The 24,105-nt window shown below is 42.1% G+C and overlaps 1 protein-coding gene across 1 annotated transcript in view; it reads right to left on the bottom strand.

Annotated features, from left to right (window-relative positions):
* Nucleotides 1-24,105, bottom strand: part of EVA1A (eva-1 homolog A, regulator of programmed cell death) — a 212,955-nt gene that overhangs the window by 124,969 nt on the left and 63,881 nt on the right. The window contains exon 3 of the mRNA XM_064650679.1: nucleotides 13,240-13,363. Coding sequence (XP_064506749.1) covers nucleotides 13,240-13,363 — 124 coding nt within the window. The remainder of the gene's footprint in view (nucleotides 1-13,239; nucleotides 13,364-24,105) is intronic.

The following is a 24,105-nucleotide window of genomic DNA, read 5'->3' as shown; positions in this document are numbered from 1 at the left end:
TTTGCAGTTCTTAGTCTTGTAGCCACCCTGGGAAGTCATATTCAGGGCTTATGGGGGAAGCTGCCTGATGGATGGCTCAAAAATCAGACTGGGGAGGTGAACCTGAGTGCACACTTCTTGGGAACAAGGGCAGTTTGTGGGTGATGTGCTCCCAGGACACTGCAGTGTGAAGTAAGAGGGCTGTGCCACTTGATGCAGATGTCACCTCGCAGTCACTAAATTCTGCCCCAGGAAACACTTATTGGAGCTGCCAGTTCCCAAGGCTCTGGCTGAGCCCAAACTGGTTAGGCTGCAGCTGCCTGGTCTGGCACAGAGTGAGGCACTGATTTCTTAAAAAGAATTTAAAAAAAGGAAGAATGAAATACACAGTAATACTTCAGTCTCCCAAAACGTTCCTTTAAGCTTGATCACTGGAAAGCTGACGGTCTTGGTGTTTCTGGGCAACCTGATAGAAATATGGATAAACAAACAGATAAGAATGTGATGATATGGAGGACACGAGTCTCTGAAAGTATTTTCTACTTCATAGCATTGCCACTACCATTTAACCAGGGTGAGCAAAAGTCAGACACTGGTGGCTCTCAGGCACTGGACAACAGTAAGGATTGTGACTGATACTAAAAAAATACAGAGCTAAGCATCCTCCATATATTCACTGGTACTTCACCGATAACAACCTGACATAAATATTGAAAAGAACCGAGGCAGTGCAAGTGACATAAGAGAGCTGGGACTGGGAACGAATGTGCATTTTTCTCTCTCACTCTCCCAAGCAGAACTGGCCTCCTACAGATCACTCACAATCTGGTCCTAAGCCTGCTCTAACTGTTACAGTCTGGATATAACTCAGGCCAAACGCAAACATTTGTATTAGTGGGTTTCATGTTTCACCCTGAAAAATTAAACACGCTTAAATGGCCTCTGAAAGGTGGCAGTGATATTCAGCAAATGGCTTACTCCACTCTAATCCCCCATGCAGTCATTTGTAGGGCAACAGAGATTTACCATGATTAAGATATTTGCTAAGGATAATATCCCTTTTATTACTGCCTGGTTTCAGAGACACTGGCTTAAATATAACTGAGTAGAGAGAACCCAAGGAGGGAGCAGCTGCAGGCTTTTCTAGACACGTTTTTAAAGGTCATTATATGACACTATTATAACATAGCTTGGACAATTATGGGAAAAAATATAAATGTTTCTAATAGAAAAACGGGCTCTCTCAAACAGTAAAATGAATAAGAAGACCCATTGTAATCGTAGGATGCATACAATAATATTAACCTAAATGACCTATAGTAAATACAATTACCCAGTGTTTTAAGAACATTTTCGTTTTCGGTCCACAACAATTTTCTGAATGATCATGATTTGAAGCTTGAAACAAAATGTCAATTGCCTCAATCTCTTCAAGACCTTAGAGATGAAAGATCCTCAAAAGATTTTGTGTCTAACAAAGTGATGGAATGCATTATTGCCAGAGTTCTACCTTGCCTAAAATTATATTTTTGAAGAGAACTTGTGGAAAAAATTATGAAATTTTGCTAATTAAAATATGCATACTTCACATAATCAGTGCATAATAGCTGACCCTATTTCCCAGATCAATGGTAATACATGGTAATACATGTTAAGAGAAATCTGTTTTCCTCACAAAATCCTAAAGGATTTCAATCTTAGAACTGAGGATCTGAGCAAAGTAAGTAATTTTGTAGGAAACAGAGATGGTTTTGCCCAATTCCTTCTCACATCAGGATTGTTTCCCATAGACAACTTTCCTGTCTAGGTTATAACTATTTATAAATAAATTAATCAGACTGCACCTGAGATGCCACTTCAGAACTGAACTAAACTCCATGTTAGCCAATAACTTCTCTTTAGCCAAATTTTTGCCTTGCTCACCTTCATCCCAGCTTTGTTACCTGTTCTGCTGCATATCACCCAAAACAAAGAACATTTCTCACCTCAAAACTCATAATTCTTCATTATATCCAGCCATTCCACCATCACCTAATTAAAGGATAAATGACCATGGATGGTGGTTAGTGTTGGTCTGTGAAAAAGGGCATAGGGACCACCCACTCCTCACTCAGCCACTCTGAGATGCACAGTGGGCCAGGTGGCACAGGTGGAATATGCAGCTTTTTAGTCACAAGTTAAAATTCAATAAACTTTTATGGACACCGGAAACCATCCCCAAATAATAAAAATGATAGTAACTCGTGGTGAGATTTTGGTAATTTCAGCACATGCCTAGGCAGAATACTTAGAGTGCAAAAGTCACCATATAGCCATTTCTTGTGTCAGCCTGAGAGAAAAGCCAAAACAAGTCTTAACCAGGGAAGTACAAACTCTTTACTACAGGTGTAGTCACTCCAGACCACAATTCACAGAGTCACAGAGAACAGAAAACACCTTTGGACAATGTCTGGGCCAACCCCCATGTTTATACCAGAGTCAGCTAGAGCAGCAGGCAGCTGCAGGCCATGTCCATTCAAGTTTTTAACACCTTCAAGGATTGAAACTCCACAATTTCCTTGGGGAAATTGTTCCTGTGACACAGTTAATCATGTGAGAGATGGGTATATTTTCCAGTCAGTTCACCCCTTTGAACTTTTTCCTAATGCTTCGATTCCTGTGTTACATATTTACTTACTTTTCATTTCAAGAAAGCATTTGTTGTTTGAGTATTGCATCCTCTTTTGCACTTCAGAAGATATAATCGGATTCTGGCCTCCAAGTCCCCAAATATAAATCATAGATTTATAGAATCCTAAAATGGTTTGGGTTGGAAAATGATCATCAAAGATGATCTCATTCCAAACCCTCTGCCATGGTCAGGGACACCTTCCACTAGACTAAGTTGCTCCAAGCCCTGTCCAACCTGGCCTTGAACACTTCCAGAGATGGGACATCTACAGCTTCATTGGCCAACCTGTTCTAGGACCTCACAACCCTCACTGTGAGGAATTTCTTCCTAATATATAATCTAAATCTACCCTCTTTCAGTTTAAAGCCATTGCCCCTTGTCCTATCAGTGGACAAGTCAACATAGGTCAGAAATTTTCCCCAGTGGCAAATGCCTACTATTTAGACCAGTGCACATTGCTATGGCTCCTCGCTTTTTGGGGTTTTGTCCAATTTCACTTACAACACACATCTCCCTTCCCGAGTTCCAGAGCCTCCTTCTTCTCCATGTGAACCTGCTACTAATGAGAACCTTTCTTCCATATGAGGATTTGAATAAATCCATATCAATCCAGTCAGCATTCCCTTAGGCAGGATTGGGTGGAAGAAACTTTTCCAGGACGGAAAAGGTCTCCAGAGTCCTTGAGTACAGCCCTTCCTTTCACTCCCCCACAAGCATTTAACTGTGGGCTACCTTGTCATTCCCTCATTTCAAGGGGATGTAAAAAAGATCATCCCTTTAATTTGGAGCATAAAAAAGTGAAAGTGTTATAAATTCATACATTTGCATGGAAATATCTTTTAACATTATTTCAATTCAATTTTCCCTTCAGAAATGTTTTGTGAAGATGCTCTAATTTAACTTTTAAACTGAGGTTTGCTGCCCTCAATGGCATGCACTGCTCACTTCTGCAGGAGCAAATCTGAAACTCTGAAAGATACAACTCAGATGACAGTCCAGAGTTATATCAAATAGGCAGCTTGCCAACTTCAGAAGTACCCTGAAAACTCAAGAGTGCCAAGTTTTGGAGGTCTGAAACCCTTTTGACAAGTAAGAAGATTGTTCTTTGCCAACAACCTTGTCAGATTCCTTTAAAATTACACTCCTGATGCACCCATCCAATTTGCAGTGTTTAAAAGGCGCCTCTCCCCACTGTCACTTTCATTAGTCTGAAGTAGTTGTCCTTTTATATTCTCCTGTGAAAAGGCTGGCAGTGTTGCAAATTAACTGCTACATTTCATTTCCAGTGTTCAGATGCACCTAGTTGCACTTTCCTGTTGGACAGAGGTGCACGGTTATCTAAGGAGGAAAAAGGGAACAATATCAAAATATGTGCACTAGACTGTGAGACAAGAGTTAAACATAACACCTGGGAGCCCAAGACAAATTTAATTCTCATCCTATTTTTTCTATTAATGAAATTGGGATGATTTTCTGAAGCAGCTGTGACTTACTGTTGTTCTGCTGCCTGAGCCTCTGCCTCACCATTTATTAGTCCTGCTTCCTGAGAACCTGCTGGCTAAAGGTCAGTGAAATTTAGCAGAAACATTGAGATGATAAATGTAGTCATTTTTTGAGAACTGTTAGCCAATATCAGAAGAGAGCCAAATCAATGCCAAAGCTGGTTGTAATTATTGCACTGTCCCACCAGTTAACCTGCCTGGATGTACTAACTGGTCGATTAGCATGGAATCTGGAATAGCTACACCATAGGAGGCAACATAGGAAGCATGGCCACAACTTTTGTTACTGCAATGAAAAGATGGGAAAGATGCACTAGAAGTTACTTAAATATATAAGCAAAAAGACTTAATTAGTACCACTGTTCACAGCACTTTTGTTCTGCTCTTCCAGTGATGGTGTAAACTAGGAGTAATGCTGCTTAAAGTTATTATTAAACTAGCTGAAAGGGAAAATTCAGTCTTATATCATTAAAACAGTCTTCTCCAAGTGTTAAAACAATGGTGATAATAATTCTGACACAGGAACATTAAAGAATACCTGATTGATATTTTTACATATAATCCATTGGGTTGCCTAGAACACACGGTATGTGAACATGAGGCCTAGTAAATTAAAAGCTAGTTCACTACAGTCCTAAATAATTAAACACACAGTATTCCCTCAATGGTTTTGCCTGAGAAGAAAAAAAATGTAGCTGGGAGAAATACAGTAAGCAAATGCCCAAAATTCATCACAGATGCTTTAGAAGTCTCAGCTCCCAGAGACACAATTAGGTGACAACCTCCAGTGTCTTTTAAATAGTCAGAAAAATAACTGCATAAGTGAGAAAAGCTTGATGCACAATTAGTATGATGAAGAGCTTGAAATATCAGGAGATACCTGTTTTAAAAAATGTGTAGTTAATTTGAAAACCAAATGCAGGATTGATATTGAAAAAATATTGCAGAAATGCACAGTATTGGAAAGAGTTTATTTCCGTGCCTCCATCCCAGAGAAGATTCACTCCTCTCTGTTTCTTTTTTTTTTTTTTGAAGACGTTTATTTCAGGAGAGCAATTGATCTATATTTTCTGTCTTGAATAAGTCCATCTACAGGATCCCCTGCAGAAGCACTGTGTAAGTTTACTTCCCTGTTCTGTGAGTCCTACACTCATGGTTTAAACTGTGGAGTCAATATAAGAGATCCAACCTTTCACAAAAGTAGACCTTATCTCAGTCTGGTTTATAAGCATATTGTTTCTGGGATATGCTTTTCCTGTCACAGTTCTTCACCAGTACACCAGAAAATTTTGAAATCTGTTGTTCAGAGCTTGCAAACCTCTACCACATTGGAATGTGTTGAGATTTAGGTTTATGGGTTTCATTTTTAAAAGCTTGGTTTCCTTGTGTTCTGATTAATTGCTCCAAGGACACCTCTTGCTCTTCTGAAAAGTTGCAGATCACCAGCAGCCAAGGTAATTTCTAATACCTGAAGCACCAGCCACCACACAGCCTCCATCATCAGCACAGAAAGGTGTCCCAGGTGCCCAGAATGCCTAAGGATGGGCTAGATCTCCTGAAGTACATGAGGGTAAAAGCTCCCAGCTCCTTCTGGCAAAGCTATTGACTCATCTACCCCAGCACTGAAAGATTGTAGTCTATCCCTTCCTTGTCATTTTCTAAAAATTCATGTCTTAAAAAAAAAAGATATTTTTATCCCTGGTTTTTTTTTCCAGGACCCCATGGAAAACTTAAGTGCCATTGGACAAAGGGGATCTGTAAAAGTCACAGCTCTAGAATTTATGTAATTTAGGCAGATTTCAGAATTTGTCTTTTTCAGTGGTTCACATCTGGATACTGGACACCTGACCCAGCAAAGGGAATCCTTACACCTTCATAGTAAGAAGCATCATGGTCTTCACTGGCTCTTTGTTATGTCAAGCAGAGCTGACTGATTAGGTTTGAAAGAAAAAATGGAATTTTTTAATTTTTTTTTTTAATTTTTTTTTTTAACTCTCCCAGGTCAGTAGCAGTTTCCTTCTCCATGGGGGCAGGAAATAATGATGCTAATAATAATAATAGTATAATATAATTACATTATTATGCTATAATAATATTTCATGTGATGCACTAGTTAATCTATTAATATTATAATCATATGTATAATTAAACAGACAATAATCTTTGCATTTGCCTACAATAGAATCACATGTTCCTCTTAATCCTGCTCCTGACAGTCAAGTGATTAGTGTGTTACAGAGATAGGGCTATTTGACAGCTCCTGAGAACCTCTGTGCATCAACAGCTTAAAACAATATTAATCATTGGCATTAATGCTTCTCTGACCCCGGTTGTGGGCTGATGGATCTGTCCTCTGTAATTTATAACATTCCTTTATTTACACCTTTTCATCACCACAGCAGTTGCTGCCCGAGGTTTTATTGCCCTTATAAATTTCCACTCCCTGCACCACCTTAACAGTTTTGAAATAATACAGATAAGCAAGAGTGAGCTGATGAATGCAGGAGGCAAAAGGCTTGTTCTGTTGCCTCGGTGGCCGGACCAGAAGGATGTACCCATTAAACATCCCTGATTCCATCGTGCTGCCTTGGAAAGCCTGGCCCACCAAAAAGCAATGCAGCAAACAATACAGTGAACTTCTCTTGCCACCAATAAACCTGTCTGACAAGGGAGATGAATGCTTTTCTGAAAGGGTTGATGACTACTGAATTACCAGTCTATCCTAGCACTAAAATCAATCACCAGTTAAAGGAACCAGGAATACATTTAGGTGCCTCTTTGCTCTTGTCTGAAATTTCTACAAAACCTCTGTTCTTTCTATAGTCCTCTGCTCTGGCTCACACTGCTCTGCAAATTCTGTCTAGGGAATGAAAGCCCTGAGGATGTGTGATGACGTGAGGATTTTCATGCCATGTTTAGTAAATTTAACAGAAAAGATACAATCCTTAACCCATCAAACTCAACAGCAAAGCTCACACAAGATTCAATACTGAAGGAATGGGTTGTAGGGAAATTAAAATGTGAGCAAGAGGCATTGGCTGCAAGCCTATGTGGTCCTTCCAAAACAGCCTTTTCATACTCTTCGGACAATTCAACTGAAATCTGACGAGCAGATCTGAGCAATTCACTGAGACATGGAATCAGAACATAGAGTATGACTCCTCACAGTTCTTTGATAGATGGAAAAACTCTGGCACCAGTAATGGTATTCTGCCTTCACACAGGCTCTGAAGTACCACTGGCAAAAAAAATTGAGCATCCTCACCAAATGCCAGACACTCCTGGGGCACAGTATGACAGCTCTATCACTGTATGATAGAGAGCATAACATTTGAAGACGACATTTTCATCAGAAGGTGATCTGATTGGAATTAATTCCTAATTGACTTTTAAATTCAGTTGCTTTCTAATCAAAATTGCCTAGGGCTGTTACCTGAGTAAGATTCTGGCAAGGACATTAGGATGAGCATTCTTATGTTTGAAAAAAAGTGTTTGACTTTTCAAGAGAATTAACTGGGTCCCTTAGATTCTAATTAGATCTGTAGCAAAGAGAATGAAAGCCTGTTCTCTTCAAACACGTGTCCAGGTTGATTCTCAGCCTGAAAGTTCTCCCATAAATCAAAGCTACAGGTTCCAAACTAGTACAAAGCAACCTCCTTCACCCTCTTTCCTCCTCCTATCACCTCACAAACTTTTGGCGCTTCACCCTTTGCCAACAACCATACGTTTCCTTCCCTGATACATTTCTCAGAGCCTTGATGTGCCTTTTCTAAATATATTTTTGTATTGTTACAGAAGGATTTGAGATGCATGTGGAGCTCAGGTCACAATCCAGGTTTTCTGAAACTTCAAAGGCTTTAGGCTTACATTTGTGAATAGAAGAGAGAACAGTAAAGTTTGAATTTACACTTTTTTACATCACTGGGATGATTAACATAGGCAGGCTTCATGCCCACCATCTTCCAATTATCACATCCAGCTGTTTCACACAGTATTTTAAAATTAAATAAAAATAATAATAATTAAAAAAAAAAACATTGGATGGAGATTATCCCTCCCAGAGTCCTTGAAGTCATAAGCTAAAGGAGTAACTGCCCAACAGAAAAAAAGGGAAAATTTCATTATGGGAAGATACAGTTTAGGTTCTTCAGAGCTGAGAAGGGGACAGTGCATCCAGGACAGCAGGACAGCATGGCAATGGCAAAGGAGGAGACAAGAGAAGGGCACTGTGTGGGGGACTCATGGAGCAAGTCACATAAATACAGTAAGAGCCTTTTCCTCTCAACAGCACTGCCAGCAAATGGCCACACAGACAACACATCTCATCCCAAATATTCCCTTTCCAGAGAAGGACAAGCACTTTTGGCCCCATTTTGTTCAGGAGCATTGGCACTTCTGAAACAGCAAAGCCAAAAAAAATAACCAAATAACCAAAAAGCCACTACAAGTAAGGAGCAGCTGTGCAGGGGCAGAGGGATCCCTGCTGGTACAATATCCCAGAGCAGCAACCAGCCCCAGTAAAATCAGCTGCAATGGTATTGCTGGGATGCAGAGAGGTGAAGTTATTTCTTCAGCATGACTTGGGCAGCCGCACAGACCCTGTTCCCATCCAGGATTAGATCACACAGCCCCTCCAGAAAGTCTGGCACACAGAGCAAATATTTCCTAGCTTACAATAACACATGATCTTACACAGTTCTCTGCCTCTGAAGTGAGGGGGATGAACAAACACTGAATTGTTTGAATAATATTGGTGAATCCAGATTTCAGTTGAGGGAATTCATGTTAGACCAATTAAATAGTATGTCAATTCCCTCTAATTATGTGGTCCTGTAGCCTACCCAGTAATTACACTTAATGGATCTAAATCAAATCAGCATGTTACCTGAGAAATAATTGGATTTATGTGCAATTTTTTAATGATCCTGAGAGATATCCTAGAGACTGTAATCCTGTGTGTGTTCAAGGCTTGATCCTAGGCTTCAGTGTGCTTTGGGTGAGAATCTCAGGCTACACTGGCCCTGATAAATTAAATGTGCCTGTTCCCTGGCACTGAGGCCCAGTGGCATGGGACAGCCCATCACCACTCTCACCAATTTTTTTAGCCTCTAGAACAGGGTGACCATATCTGGACTTCCCACTAGAAACCACTCCTGCCAGTGCTAAATGTAGTGTAGAATATATCTACATCAGCAGAGAACAACTTCAGGTTTGAGTGCAACAGCAACACATCCTCACCTTGACCTGGGGGGATCCTCCTGGGGGCTCACTGCTCAGTTTGTAGATAGCAGGATGGTTTGCAGAGGCACCTCCAAGTTTAGAACCACAAGCCGTAGCTGTGCTCTGCTGAGACCTGTGCTGTGCCCTTGAGCATATTCCCAAAGGTTGGTGTATATTAGAAACTAAGGCATATATGCTATAGAAAAATAAAATAAATTGTAGAATCATTAAGGTTGGAAAAGTCCAAGATCATCAAGTCCAACCTTTGGCCAAAACCACCATGTCAACTAAAAATAAAATCTAAGCCGCTGCACACTTTCAATGGACCTTGGCCCTTAGATCACATAGAAGCTATAAATAAATCTCACTTCCCCCAAATTGAGACAGAATAGAGCATTTTATGGATAATTTCTGATCTCCTTAAACATCCTATACCTTAAAATTAAAAGGACACACAGACATAGTGTATTTATTTATTTAGAGGCACAGAGAATACTCAGAAGTGCCAAACTCCTGACTTTTAAAAGCAGTTCCATGCCCATATCTGAGCCCTGTGCATGCAAGATGAGTGTCCATTAGATCCTAGACCCATCTACTGGATCAGAGGGGACCATGATTAGCATAAGACTTCCAAAAAACCACAAAAGGTATTGAATTTCTCACTATTTCTAGTTAAGCATGCACTTCTCTGAACTATTTCTGTAATTTCCAGAGGAGGTGAACCACAACACCTCCATGAGTTTTCCCTGCTTCCAGCAAAAGCAGTCCCAGGGGGGTTAGTGCAGTAGAGATCCCCCATTGCCCTGCTCCCCAGAGCCCCACCATTTGAAAAATCTGGGTCTTTCAGTTTCAGCATGATTTACTGTCCTCCATCTCCTTGAAATTCTGCCCATGAGAAACCAAAATAGCACCTTGCCTTGTGCATGAACCCCACACAGCCAGTGAGCATCGAAACCACTAGATTTCAAATGCAATGTAATGTCAGAGAGACATAACTGCAGTGACAGTGGCTAGAGGGGATGACTGCACCATCTCATTATTCTTCAGCAAAGGTACAAGTAAATGCCACTAACTTCACTTTTGCTTTCTTTCAAGGAAGTCTTTCTTTTTAGATAACTAGATCTGTTCAGAGGCCTTTTGAGGCTCCAGCATGACTGGCAGTGGGAGGGCCTGGGCATCCTTATTTTATGTTAAAAGTGTCCTGTCCAAACTCTGCAGGCTACTTCCCAAAGCATCTCTAATACCTGTGTGCAAGAAAATTCACATTCGTTCTACCTATATAGATGCTTAACCAAAACACCTACTTCAGTAGCAAGGTCACCACAGGCTTCCTCAATAAGCAGTAGAAAGAAATGGATATCCCAGGAGGACAATTTAGACCTTAAATAGCTTCCTATTAAAGTACTTCTGTCAGGTCTGTTATTAAGAAAGACAAATTCAGAAACAGAACTGCATTTGTCTTTTGACAAACTTATGGATCAAAACCTGTGCCAGGTAGTGAGTTCTCAACAAGGATTCTCTGGTGCTCTTTGGTTACAATTGTGTGTGCTCAGACTTTATGGAGCAGGTCAGCACTTCATAGGACCACAGTTTTGGGGATCAGCTCTTAAGCATGTATTCATTTAAATCTCATAATCAATACTAAAATAGTCAATAACCCAAAAAGCCCATCAAAATCTCTCATGATGCTGTATTTTGCACTCTATGGATCCATTATTCCTCGATCCCCTCATTAACCTTCTCCCTACAGAAAGGTGGAAAGGCTTGAACCCACAAAAGAACTAGATTCTGTTTGAGAGACTCAAAATTACCATTTCGAATCATCAAGGAAAGAAAGGTAGACCATGTCCTGGTATCTTTGTGCAAAGAAAATCCTCACTTATTTCAAACATTGTTATTAATCCAGTGGGTTCTGATTAAAAGTTTGCCCTGTCACTAAGAGAAAATAATTTCTGTCAGGTTACCCTGTTTCACCCTGCAAAGTTGGAGCTGCCTGAAAAATGTCTTGGGGAAATATTTTTAAGCATCTTCCCCTGCTCTCTTTCAGGAAAATTACCTACTCCCCATACATACAAACTGCTTCTTTTCTAGTATGTCTGTAATTAGCAAAGAATTCCAAGCCATAAATATTTATGCACAGATGGGTCCTGAAATACCTTCGTAAGTTCAGCACAGCCCTCAACAGTCAGATTTTTCAAGCGAGCTTTGATGCAAAACCTGCAGGTTCAGGAGGACTTGCCAGAACACCCTGTTAATCGCCTGTCTCATAGAGGTGCATTTCTCACCCAACAAGGGATATTACAATCACTCACAAAAAAATCCCACAACAAATGCAGGTGCTTCATTACCTACTTTTGATTTGAATTCCTCACAGATCTTGCCAGATCCTTTCATTGCATTAGCACAGGTCTCTACCTGCTGGGGTATAAAGTCTTATTCTGTGCTGTTTCTGACAGAGTCTGAATGTTTTTCCTTTTGTTTCAAACCTTTTCTGAAGTCAGATCTGTTTTTCTTCCCTGTGCAGACTTTCCTTTCTTGTTTCATCCCCAGAAATTTTGCTGATGTGGTGCTGGAACCATGTTAGTTATGACATCTAAAAAGCTTGCGATTAGGCTGGTCTGAAATGCCTTGTCCAGACTTTAGGTCATAGAATCACAGAATCATAAAGGTTGGAAAGGTCCAGCCATTAACCCAGTACTGGCAAGTCCACCACTAAACCATGCCTCTAAGCATCAAATCTACACGTTTTTTGAACATGCCTAAGGACAGTGATTCCACCACTTCCCTAGGAAGGGTGGAACAGGGCATCCTGTTCCAATGGTTGACCACCATTCAGTGAAGAAATTTTTCCTCATACTCACGTTAAACCTCCCCTCGCACAACTTGAGGCCATTTCTTCTTTTCCTGTTGCTTGTTACTTGGAAGAAGAGATTGAGCTCCCCCTCACCACAACCTCCTTTCAGGTAGTAGTAGAGGTGCTAAGGTTCCCCCCGAGCTTCCTCTTCTCCAGGCTAAACACCTCCAGCTCCCTCAGATGGTCCTCATAAGACTTATGCTCAAATAGAAACAGATCCCGTTTTCCAGCTGACATCAAATGGCAGTTTGTCCTCCATCAAACCTGATCTATCTCTAAACTATTGTGTCTGCTTCCAAAGCACTGGTGGAGAATGGTGTCTAGGCTGTGCTAACTTCCCTGCTGGGGCCGGGAGCTGGCCAAGAGGGTGTTGATTGTCCTGAGTCAAAGCTGCACATGACTCAGTCCCAGTATTCATGACTGCACTCCCAGTATCCAGGTGCCAGCCCCATTTAATTTAAACACAGCTAATAAAATCATGCAAGACATAGGTTAACATTTCCCAGCCTGGTCTGGGAGCACTTAAAAGCTGGATTATGGTGTGGCGTGGGCAGGTGAGCTTCGTGTCACACCACCGTTGCCAGTGCCTGCCTTAGGCTCCCAGGCCTGAAGGAAGTCTTCGCCCATGCAAGGAGCTCCCACTGCCTCTGGAGGGACCAGCAGAGAGGGGACAAGCCCCACTACCCCACTGGCTGCATATGGAAGTGAGAAGTGGGAGCAGCCCACCCACTGCTGACAGCATGAGCTCAGCGTTGGCAAAGGCCTTCACTGGCACCTGGAAAAACAATCTGCAACTCAGGCTGCTGGCAAGGAGGAAGGATACGGAGCAGCAGCATCCTAGCAAGGCAGCAAGTGAGGGGGAAAGGGGAAATGCTCCGCACTGGGGGGTTATGTTACACTGAAAATAAAGGTGGAATGGAATGAGAAGTCCTAGAAGGCCTCTCTGGTGAGTACTAAGTATGAAAATGCTTCGGTCTCGAAAGAGCAGACAGATTCAATAGGGAGATACTTACTTGGCCTGCACTTGTACCACACAATGAGGTACTTGCCGGTTCCAGGGCACGGATCTGTCCCGAAGAGCCGGCTATTGACGAGGAACTGGCAGCTCCGCCTGTCCTGGCACTCATCCAGCATCTTCTGCAGCCAGGGACACACACAAGAAACAGAGAAACAAAAGCACTTCAGTATCTCCATCAAAGGGATGGTCAAACAAAGACAAGCTGGAGAAGGACAAAGCCATCCCAGCCTCCTCACTCAGCCCTGGCATGAGGCAGATGATGGTGCTCAAGGGAGTGTGTACTACAGGAGCTATGGACTAGGAGAGGACTAAACCTTGCACTGTTCTAAGGAGCAGGTTTTAGTTTCCCTGAATGGATGCAAAAGGAGGGATGTGCACTTGGACAGTCACAGAGATTTTGGAACATTTGCATGCAATTTAATCATGTATAAGACAATATAATCCCAAGAAAAGCAGCTTTGAGGACATGGATCCACTTTGACAGTTAGAAGCAGAGACCCAAAGTCTGCCACCACCATTCTGCTTTAGATTTCTCTGGAAATGCACAGTTTCAAGAGAGCTCTTGTTTCAGTTACATAAAAGCTGATATAAATATATATATATAAACTGATGGTATTCCAATAATTAGTAGTTGTGGTGGGAACATTGTTGTACAGCCAACTTAATCAGTTTTTAATAGGGTTCACTCCTCTTTCTTCATGACTATCATGTTCCTTTTAGATAAACTCATCAAGGGCCTGCGAGTCAGAGGGTCCTCCCACCACTGACATTTTGGATCCTATCCCCTTTTCTGCACTGCTTTTCCTCTAGCGCTCTCTCCCCACTTCCCCATTCATAACACTCACAAAAACTCCATCTCAGAATCCACAGGGGCAAGACATTCTGTCTCCTGCTAGAAAATAGCTTCATTAAGGAAGATTAATGATTTCTTTTAACCCTATGATCCTCCAAAGCAGTGGTGGTGGGAGAGAATATTATTAAGTGGGGTAGTAATTAAGTTTTAAATTCAGCTGGATGGCTTAGGTGGTATTTATGTACTCCTGTAGAGCCCCTAAAGTGCTAAAATTACCATAATGTTTGCCTGACACATATGAACCTGTCAGAGCATTTTGAGACCACAGAGCGAGGTAATCCACCAGCCTTGTTAAGTCCCTGCAATACAGAGCTGTGAATTCCAGTCCCAAAACAATTAATTTTCACTTGCAAGGAGGCACTGGAAAATCCTTCTTCAGAAATTCCCCTAGACTCCCCTGGTCTCTTTTGTCTTCTCCCTGTTCACTTTTCTTACACCCACCTTGATATTTGGGCTTTCCCACAATCTCCTCCCTGTGCCATTAACATAAAGGCTGTTCCTGCTCTATCATGTGCCATGCAAATCAATTTTCTCTCCGCTTCAGTGACTACTGACTACTATTTTTGAGTTCTCCCTGAATATATAGAATCTTTAGCATTATAACTCTGAATGTCACGCTCTGAACAACAGCTGTTCCAGTTTCAAGTGCAATTTGAAACTGCCTCATTTGCGGTTGCTCATAACTTCCTAAAGCTTTCACCTTTTGGGCTGACACATGCACGAATTCATGCCTGTTTCAAGACTGACCTTTATTTTAAAGTTCAAACCAAAACAATCCAAGCCTTTTCTAGAGGGCAGAGAACATATGCTGTTGTTTTCCGCTTACAGCAGTAATAAAATGCAGGCATCTCATTTAAAAATAGAGGCTTGAGGATGGAAAGGCTGAAAGGTGAACGCTGAAGGAGGTGCCTGGCAGCGTTAGCCCCAGCTTGACCGTCACGTTAAAATGCATAGAAACAGCATATTCTTTCCTCCAGGCTCATAAGGGTTGGCTGCTCACTCAGCATGTGAAATTTAATTTAATGCAAAATCCAATGAGTTGCAAAGGAATTTAAGCAAGGATCCAGCACAGATACCTCTTTTCATCTCAAAAGGCAAAGAACAACTGAAACAACTCTGGAGTGCTACACGTATGGAGAGCAATCCTCTCAAATCATTGTGGACCTGAAGGGGTTTTCTGGTACTAGAGAGCCACGGCTGTGTTTGCACCCAACTAGAACTAAGAATATGGAACAGAGGGAAAGAGGCAGCACCCCGAGTATTTACTTTCCCACAAGGAAAGCTGTCTCCTCTCAAAGGCAGCAGACTCGGGTTTTTAGTCCATGTTCATGGCAGATGGATGGGCTTTTTGAGAGCCTTCAGCACTGTGTAATAGGTGCGACTGAAATCACTGGGAAAACCATCCTGAGTTTCAGCAAAGACTGAGTTAGGCCAGCAAGAAAACCTCTTTGAAAACCTCAGCTGAGACACCTGAGCAGCACTTGTTCATCTGTCCTTAGGCTCATCACCGGGAGTGAAGGCAACAACTCACTGGCCTCAGAGTAAATGAACACAGGCAGTTTACAGGTATTGCCACTTCATCTTGGCTCTGCTCTAACTTTTGGAAGCTCTTGCTTACTCCATGTATTCCACATAAGCAAAACCTCCTGAGTTTACTTCCTGTGGCATACAAAGTAACAAAAAACCCTAGGAAGAAGTTTGTAATTAAATTAATGAGCAAAAGTCATCTAAACCATTGTGAGACCACAGAAAAAAGTGAAATGCTCTTGGGGCTGAATATGCCTTTTACTAATTTGCTTTAGTGTTTAGCTACAGTTTCAACTTAATTTGATAATTGCCATGACTCCGAGAAGTTTCATGGGGGTAAAGAAACCAATATTTCCTTTTATTCACATAATTCTATTATGCCTCCCCTAAAGAGCAACAATTTCCCTGAAAATATTAAAAAATCATTAAGATTTCTAATTTCCTACAAACTGTATGAGTAAAGTCTTAGGCATAATGAAATATATCCATAAAGAGTAAAATCAAAAAATGTGTGCAATCCTCAGTGAAATACATCAGGAAGAATGCAAAGAAAATTAGCAATGGATGTTAAAAATAAAGTACAAAGTTGTTACACTGGCCCTAATGTTAACTTAAAAACTTGCACATGTAATTTTCACCTGTCCTTCCACGCACAGAAATGTTCTTCCCCACTGCTTTCATCAGTGTGTGCTATATACCAGCACCTCCTTAAATGCTCTGAAACACAACAGCTATGCAGAACATGCCTGACCAGATGACCTCCCACAGGTAGGGTTCCTCGCAGGTCCAGTGGCTCTGGTGTTTACAGGATTCCTTACAAGCCAAAACCTTGGCTTTCTGGTCTTATTCTCAAAAATCATACTTCTAGGCAGTGTCAGAGCTCTGGCAGATGTCAGATGTTGTTTCTGAAGTATCTCAGATGATCAGATAGACTGACACCAGGAAGGCTGTGAGTTCACTTGGTAGTGAGGGGATATCTTGAGCTCACATGGTTTTTGCATAATGGCTGGAAAAATGTAGGGAATTCATTCTACATTTGCCTTGTTGTTCTGGCTGTCACTGTCAGCTGTAAAGGCAGGAGAACAAAAGCAGAAAATCAAACAAAAAGAGGCCCACAAACAACGTGAACTTGCACAGGAATAGCAGTAGACACACAAAACCCTCTCTAACTGGGATGTACCATCAGCTCCTTATGTCACCAAATCTGGCAGACCCATGACTAATGCCAAATAAAGTCACGTTGGTTTAGATTATATTATAAAAAATCACTCCAACTAAAGAAGGTGAAGGAGGAATTCCTGTCTGGCATGAAAGGGGAGGGAAGACACATTAATTGCATTGTGCCAATTTATAATTGCGTTGCAGTGGTAAATCAGGCCTGAGGGCTGACAGCCAGTGCTCAGGAGGGAAGCTGTAGCTGTTTAAACCCAATCCATTCCCTAGTTCATGACTGAGCTAAGAAGCTGCAAGATTTAGAGGAGATAAGAGAACAAGAAATGTGAATTCAAGTAAAACAAACACTAATCTAACCCCTGTGATTTATGCCCTGGATTAATCTCACTGCAGTGACCCAGGTCTTAAAGCAAGGGCAGCCTCAAGCTCAAAACCATGTCTTCCTAGTGGCCACTGCAGATGAAACACATTTCTTGTGCTCATTTTGTTGAGGTCATTAGCCAAGTAATTGCTTGTGCTCATTAGATAACAACCATTTAAATCTGGAACTGGGTCCTCAGCCATTCCCAGGGGTGTGCTCGTTTTTAGTCTGTCTCTTCAAATCACTCTTCAAGAAGCACTTCCCCTGCATGCTTAAAATAAACCACAACTGAGCTTAACACCCAAGGCAATTAAACTTATCTCAGTTCTTGGTCCCTCATAGCAGTTCATATATTTAATACACTTAGGGTGAAACTTTGGGCCCACAGAAGCCAATAGTGAAATTCAATGGGAACTAGGATTTTGCCACAAGGCTGCTCTCTGTACAGCCTCCGTCATCAAAGGAGCGTAAGGATGACTGCAGGGCATGTCAGTCATGCATGAAATTACACAGAGGAACCCTACTAAATAATTGCCCAAGTTGTGTCTAGCTGAGAGTAACTCAGAGAACAAACTGCATGAATGGATCAGAGCTGTGTGCAATTAAATGAAGATGGGCAGATATTTGTACTAAGAACTTTATGCAAGAAGATACCAGTAATTTTGAGCATTTTTTGGTCAAATTCAATCCAGGCATGGCCATTATGGTGGAGTTACACCAATATATACTGGTGCACCTCCATGGGTTTTGCAATGGGAAATAAATACAACAATCAAGGCAGCATGAATTCTCTCTTACAGCACAATGCATTCATAATGGCTTCACCTTTCATTTGAGTTTTTGTACTCTTTTATATACCCCTGAACATTGGTAATACTTTAAAACACACTATAAACTTAGTGCTTTCAAGTTGCAGACTTACTTACAGGTCCTGTTTACAATTATCTGAAGATTGAGTGTTCATCTTTATTCATTCACACAAATTATTAAAGTCCATGGAACAAGATTTTCCAAGAATCAGCAACAAGGAAGGACAGACCACATGAGGAAGTGAAATCCATGTTGATGAGGTACAGGTTACCTGCCTAGGGCTTCATCAGGCAATCTTCCCAGCCTGCTTCACTAGAAAGTAGTTCAGCTTTGCCCAAACTACCTGCATTCCATCTGTGCATCACTTGAAGAACAGATCAAAGGCCCCGAATCCTGATCATTGACCTATGGCACGTTTTAGTACTCTACTATCTCTTATCACTCTCCCATGGACCTTGCAATGCTCTCAGCACTGTCAGCAGAAGGAAACTATGCTCAGATATTTGGTGACTCACATTTAACACACCAGACTGTGAAATAAAGAGCTGAAAACTGGACACCCATTCCCTCTCACCAGCGTCTGCTATGGGAGTAGTAAACACCAGCAGGGCAGCAGGGCAGGCAGCCTGGGCTGGGATGTTAATACATAACAGCAGAGTTCACCAGAGCTCCTCTGGCAGGGCCTGGAAAGAGCCCAGAGACAGCCAAAGAGCAAAAACCTGTGCACGAAACAGAATGACCTGATACAAGCTGCATTACAAATATTACCTAATTAACATTACCTACATTTCCTAACAGTAGGAAACTTAATCTCTATGCAGGGTCAACTTCAAAGGGAGAGGAGGTCTAAGCTGAAGAAATACAAAAGGATGCATAACCAAAAGTCATGGGATTAAAGAAAGGGAAAGTTTAAAACACAAAGTGGAAAAAAATCATTGAGAGCAAATCATTACACTGTCAAGTAGGGTCTTAGCGGCAATGATGGAAGCCCCATGACTGGAAAGTTTAAATTTAGAGTAAACAAAGCATTAGGTGGCTTACACCCCAGGGAGCAGTCCTGCCTCATCAGGGAGACAGGCTACACTGGTCACCTCTGCCTCCAGTGCCTCTCCTTCTGCAGGACATAATCACACTGCTCTGAAAAGCTATTTCAGTCAAGCCAAAGATTTCAAAGACAGGACAATTTAGAGATTATCTATGACCTCTGCATCCAACAGTTCTACTTGCAAATAATTAGCTGGGGGAGATGCTTGCCAGAGAGTTCTTTTTCAGCCTGGGCAAGATTCATGAAAGAAGCTGCACTGGTTCTGTGATTTTTAAGAGCAACTTCAGCACTGCAGTAACCTCTTCTGGACCCTGAGGTCACTGTTCTCCATCCTCCTCCGAAGTAATTATTACAGTCTGACAAAGAGTTGCCCGAACTGCTCTTTGATTCACTGACATTTCTGAGATTGAAATTTTCTTTGTTCACACAGTCTTTAAGCTGTGGAGATCTAATAAGCCAAATGACAAACAGTGGGTTCTTCTCCTAGTGGTACTGATGACCATTATTATTCCTTTCTATCAATCTCCTCCCTCTTTTCCCCTGACCATTGTTATTTTACAGACATTCAGAGCCATGAGAAATGGTACTTTCTTATTTCTATTGAGGCCACTTATGGCTGTGACATCAGTGGGACCATGCCCAGTGTGACTGGGCACATCGGGAGCCATTGTCCTTTGCCTGCCAAGAAAGCTAGAGAAGTTTGGTTTGTTTCCTTCTACTTTGTATTTTACTCTTAATCCATAATAATTGGAGAAAATAGAAACCTCTTTGGAAACAGTAACATCCAAACACATCTTCCAGCCCTCTCTTTCTGTGATCAACAGCTGGTCCATGCTTTGAGAGTCAAGCACCTCCTGGAAAGTTTATCTCATCTTTCCATCAGTGAATAGGTCAGGTCCCCTTCGCTGTCTGTCACAGAAACCTTCCTGGTAGGTGCAAATGAAAAAGGAGGAAAAAGGGCTCAGGGAATCCTGTGGATAGCATGCAAGGAATCTGCTCCCTTTTGTAGGGCCGCTGGAGTGACAGCAGGAGATGGTGGCAGCAAAGATGCCCTGTATCTCACCTAAAGGACAAAAGGAAATACCACATCAGCAGCACTAGTGATTCTTGTCACCAAGGACTGGTTGTCCTGGAGAGTGTTGAAAGAGACCCAGGGCACAGGCCGTGTCCACACTCCCTCCCCGAATTACTAATTTGGGAGGAGAGGAGAAGAGAGGCAGGACTTGACTTCAGAGCACTTTCCAAGCACAGCCCCTCTTAGGGAAACAAGTCACTCAGTAAAACTTGGAAGTGCAATTTTCAGTACCTGTGTGTATGAAGAGAAGTTAGCCTACAACATCTTTGACAATTTTCTGGGGAACAGAAACACAACAGACTAAGCGCCTCTCCAGAGATTTCTGTTTTCCTTCCAGATAAGCTGTGGTTTTATTTTCTGTCAATTTACCAGAATGAGAATATTGCAGGTAATCTGGTAATAAGCAATAATTTTAGGCAAACCGTTAGACATTCTTCCATACGGACCTTGAGTGGCTTATTGCTGAAAACAAGTGGCATCGGGAATACTGATCCAGAATTCAGCCTTCCAGTGCATCAAAAGGGCTTACAAAAGGGCTGGAAAGGGATGTTTTTCAAGGGGAAATAACCTAAAGCTGAAAAGGGGCAAGTTTAGATTAGATATTAGGAAGAAATTCTTTACTGTGAGGGTGGTGAGGCTCTGGCCATAGGTTGCCCAGAGAAGCTGTGGATGCCCCATTCCTGGGAGTAGTTCAAGACCAGGTTGGATGGGGCTCTGAGCAACCTGGTCCAGTGGAAAGTGTCTCTGCCCATGGCAGGGGCACTGAAACAAGGGGGTCTTTAAAGTCCTTTCCAACCAAAACCATTCTATGAGTCTATACATGAGCAGCAGTAGAAAGCTTTATAAGCAAGCAACTCCAAACTTCCTTCCTATATCAGTGTGGCTCCATGTATTTTTGCAGGCACAGTCAGGTACCGTGAGCTTGGTTGGGAGTGATTAGGCTTCTAACTGGATGGATTCACTTATCACAAGACACTTATCACCAAGCAATGCAGAAAACTTAACACTTCTATTTCTCCTTAGTCCTCTGTGCCAACATTTATGTGTTCATCCGAATAAACATACACTGCTGCGGGGTCTGTTAATCAGATTCATTATTTCCCAAGGGGGAAGATCTCAGGAATGTCCATACAGTGGGGAAGTGCAAATGTGTGCAGTAGAGTGACAGGCAAGAGAACCATGGCTTAAGGGAGAGGCTAAAGCAGATGAGGATGGTTCCCAACAGATCTCCTCAGAATAAAAGCTGTCTCCAGATGTTCCTGTGTCACCCTCTGCTTTGCAGCAATGTAATTTAGCTTTTCTCCATACTCTCACACTGAAAAATCAGACAGTGGGCGGATTAAAGCTGTGTTTGACCAACCCTATCTGGGTGACATGAGAAAAACTCCATGGTGAAAGCACAATGCACAGACCTACCAAAAATCTTCGGGCTCTCAAAATTTTTAGTTTGCATACTCAGGCCAACAGCACCTACACAAATGCTCCAAAGGAGTAAAGGTTTGTGAGTGTTACAGGTCATCACAAAGACACCAAACACATACACAGAACCATGTTAACACAGCCAAGGCAGGACAGTTTGCATTGCATGAGTTCCTTTTACCAGAGATGCCAAAGCTCCAGATATTCCTCTTCCCTGTCCCCAGTCAAGCTTTCCTGGCTGGGACAAGGACATTTCTTTCTATTACTTCACAGTCAGGAATATCCTCTGCAGGGCTCCCCAGGGAAAGTACAGAAGAGCCAATACCAGACCACACTGTTAATTATCAGCACTAGTGCCCCAAATTAGCTTCTGTTGTTAAAGGATGAATGAGAATTTTCTATACTTCCATCTTCAAAATATCTCAAAGATGCTTCATGAATACAGCACAATACACTCTTTCCTTCCTGTCACTTACCTCACGCTCCTGGTGCTAACTCTGGGCTCCCCTGTTAACCTGAGTGGAGCAGGGGGAGAGACATTTAAAAAGCAAATAATGTCTGGCTTTCAACACAACATTACTTTGTTGTTCTGATCCCTCCATATTCATGTGACTTGATCCAAAAATTAGGAGACCAACCACATAAAAGGTGAAATCCCAGTCTGAAATCCTAATCAAGGGAGGTCATTCTCCCTCTCTGCTCTCGTGAGAGGGAGTGCTGCATCCAGCACCTGGAGTGCTGCATCCAGCAATGGAGCCTTTAGCATAGAAGTGTCATGGGCCTGTTGGAGCAAGTCCAGAGGAGGCCATGAAGATGCTCAGAGGGCTGGAGAACCTCTGCTGTGAAGACAGGCTGAGAGAGTTGGGGCTGTTCAGCTGTATGGAGAGAAGGCTCCAGGGAGACCTTAGAGCCCCTTTCACTACTTAAAAGGACTACAGCAGAGCTGGAGAGGGACTACAAGGTCATGTAGAGATAGGACAAGGAGGAAGGGCTTTAAACTGAAAGAGGGCAGGTTTAGATTAGATATTAGGAATAAATTCATTACTCAGGGGCAGTGAGGCATTGGCACAGGTTTCCCAGAGAAGCTGTGGATGTCCCATCCCTGGGAGTGTTCAAGTCCAGGTTGGATGGGGCTTTGAGCAGCCTGGTCTAGTGGAAGGTGTCTCTGCTTATGGCAGGGGGATTGAAACAAGGTGATCTTTAAGGTCCCTTCCAATCAAAACCATTCTATGGGTCTGTGATGATTCTGTCAATGTCCAAATTCTTTGTGCATTTGGAAATCTCACACTGAATCTGACATTACGGTGTTAGAGTAAGAGAAATGTGTAGTTTGGGGTCACTGCCTTAACGTCCTGGACAGGCTCTCCCAGGTGGTCTGTATTTCATTTCAAACAAAAACAAGTGACTAAAGTAAGCAATCCTGGCAGCCAATCACATAAAACTGGATTAGTAGTGGTTGTCTCAGAGTAATCAACTCTTTCTTTTCCCTTTTCAACATAGTAATAATATCTGAACTGGACATTTACAGTGGAAAGAGCTTCTAAATGAGAATTTACTGTTACTCACAGCTAGTGTTTGCAGGGAACAGTATAAATAAATGCCGCTTACACTCCCTCCAGGTCACTCCCCAGAGAAGCAGCAAATTTATACTGTCATGGGTTTGATTAGACACAGTGATTTTATATACTTAGTTTTGAAAGGTTTGGTTTGGCTGACTTTTTCAATTACTGACTAACAGAATACACACACAATTGATTCTGCCTATAGCAGCCATATATCTGAGTTGCAAAACCACAAAAATACACACAATTTCCTTGTCTACAGCTTTCCAATTTTCCTACACACATGCATTTCCTACCAGCAAGCTGCAGGCAGTTTGCCATTCAGCTTGTGGAGTTCCTGGCTTACCCTTCAGAGAGGCCCACCCCCCCTAGAACTGAGAAAGAAGATGAGATTCGTCTCTGGCATTTGGACTCACCCTACCCTGTGCAAGCACAGCACATTGAGGGATCAAAGCCACAGCTGGGGCCACCAAAAAAGCACTCCAAAGAGACTCAGGAACTCACTCAAGGTCCCCCAAGAAATTTGTGGCAGAACAGAGAATATTACCTACTTTTTCAGCACATCTGCATCACCAAGAATCAGTTAATAAGTGTTTAGTCATGTAACAAATATACTGTACAAGGGATCTGCTGCAAGGCTACCTACGGGGAACATAATTCTCACTCAGATAAATAAGGAGCAGGAACTGCAAGCAGCATAAGTATTGGAGGTAAAGCTAATGGGTAACAGCTCTAAGGACATAAAGAGCCAAGCCAGGCAGGTAAGGATTTCTTTTAAATCCCTCCTACTCATAAAACCATGGCATGGAAAGCCTAGGGAAATATCTTCCCTGTTCTCAAGTTCTTCCAGATGCCTTAAGTAGGCCACTCTCCCACAAGGGTTGAGGCGATGCTCAAAGCCATCAATCACCCTGGTAAACTAAATGTTGCAAGTAAATTTTTCAGTAAATCAATAAAAGAAAGAAGGCAAGGCTAGCCTCTGCCAAAATTTTCAGTCCATGTTCTCCCACCCCAAACAACACAACCACCTTGTGTC

Source organism: Pseudopipra pipra, chromosome 3 (assembly GCF_036250125.1).
Source record: "Pseudopipra pipra isolate bDixPip1 chromosome 3, bDixPip1.hap1, whole genome shotgun sequence".
In the NCBI taxonomy this organism is placed as follows: Eukaryota; Metazoa; Chordata; class Aves; order Passeriformes; family Pipridae; genus Pseudopipra; species Pseudopipra pipra.
Note: the sequence above shows the minus strand (reverse complement) of the source record. Positions and strands in the feature narration are given on the sequence as shown.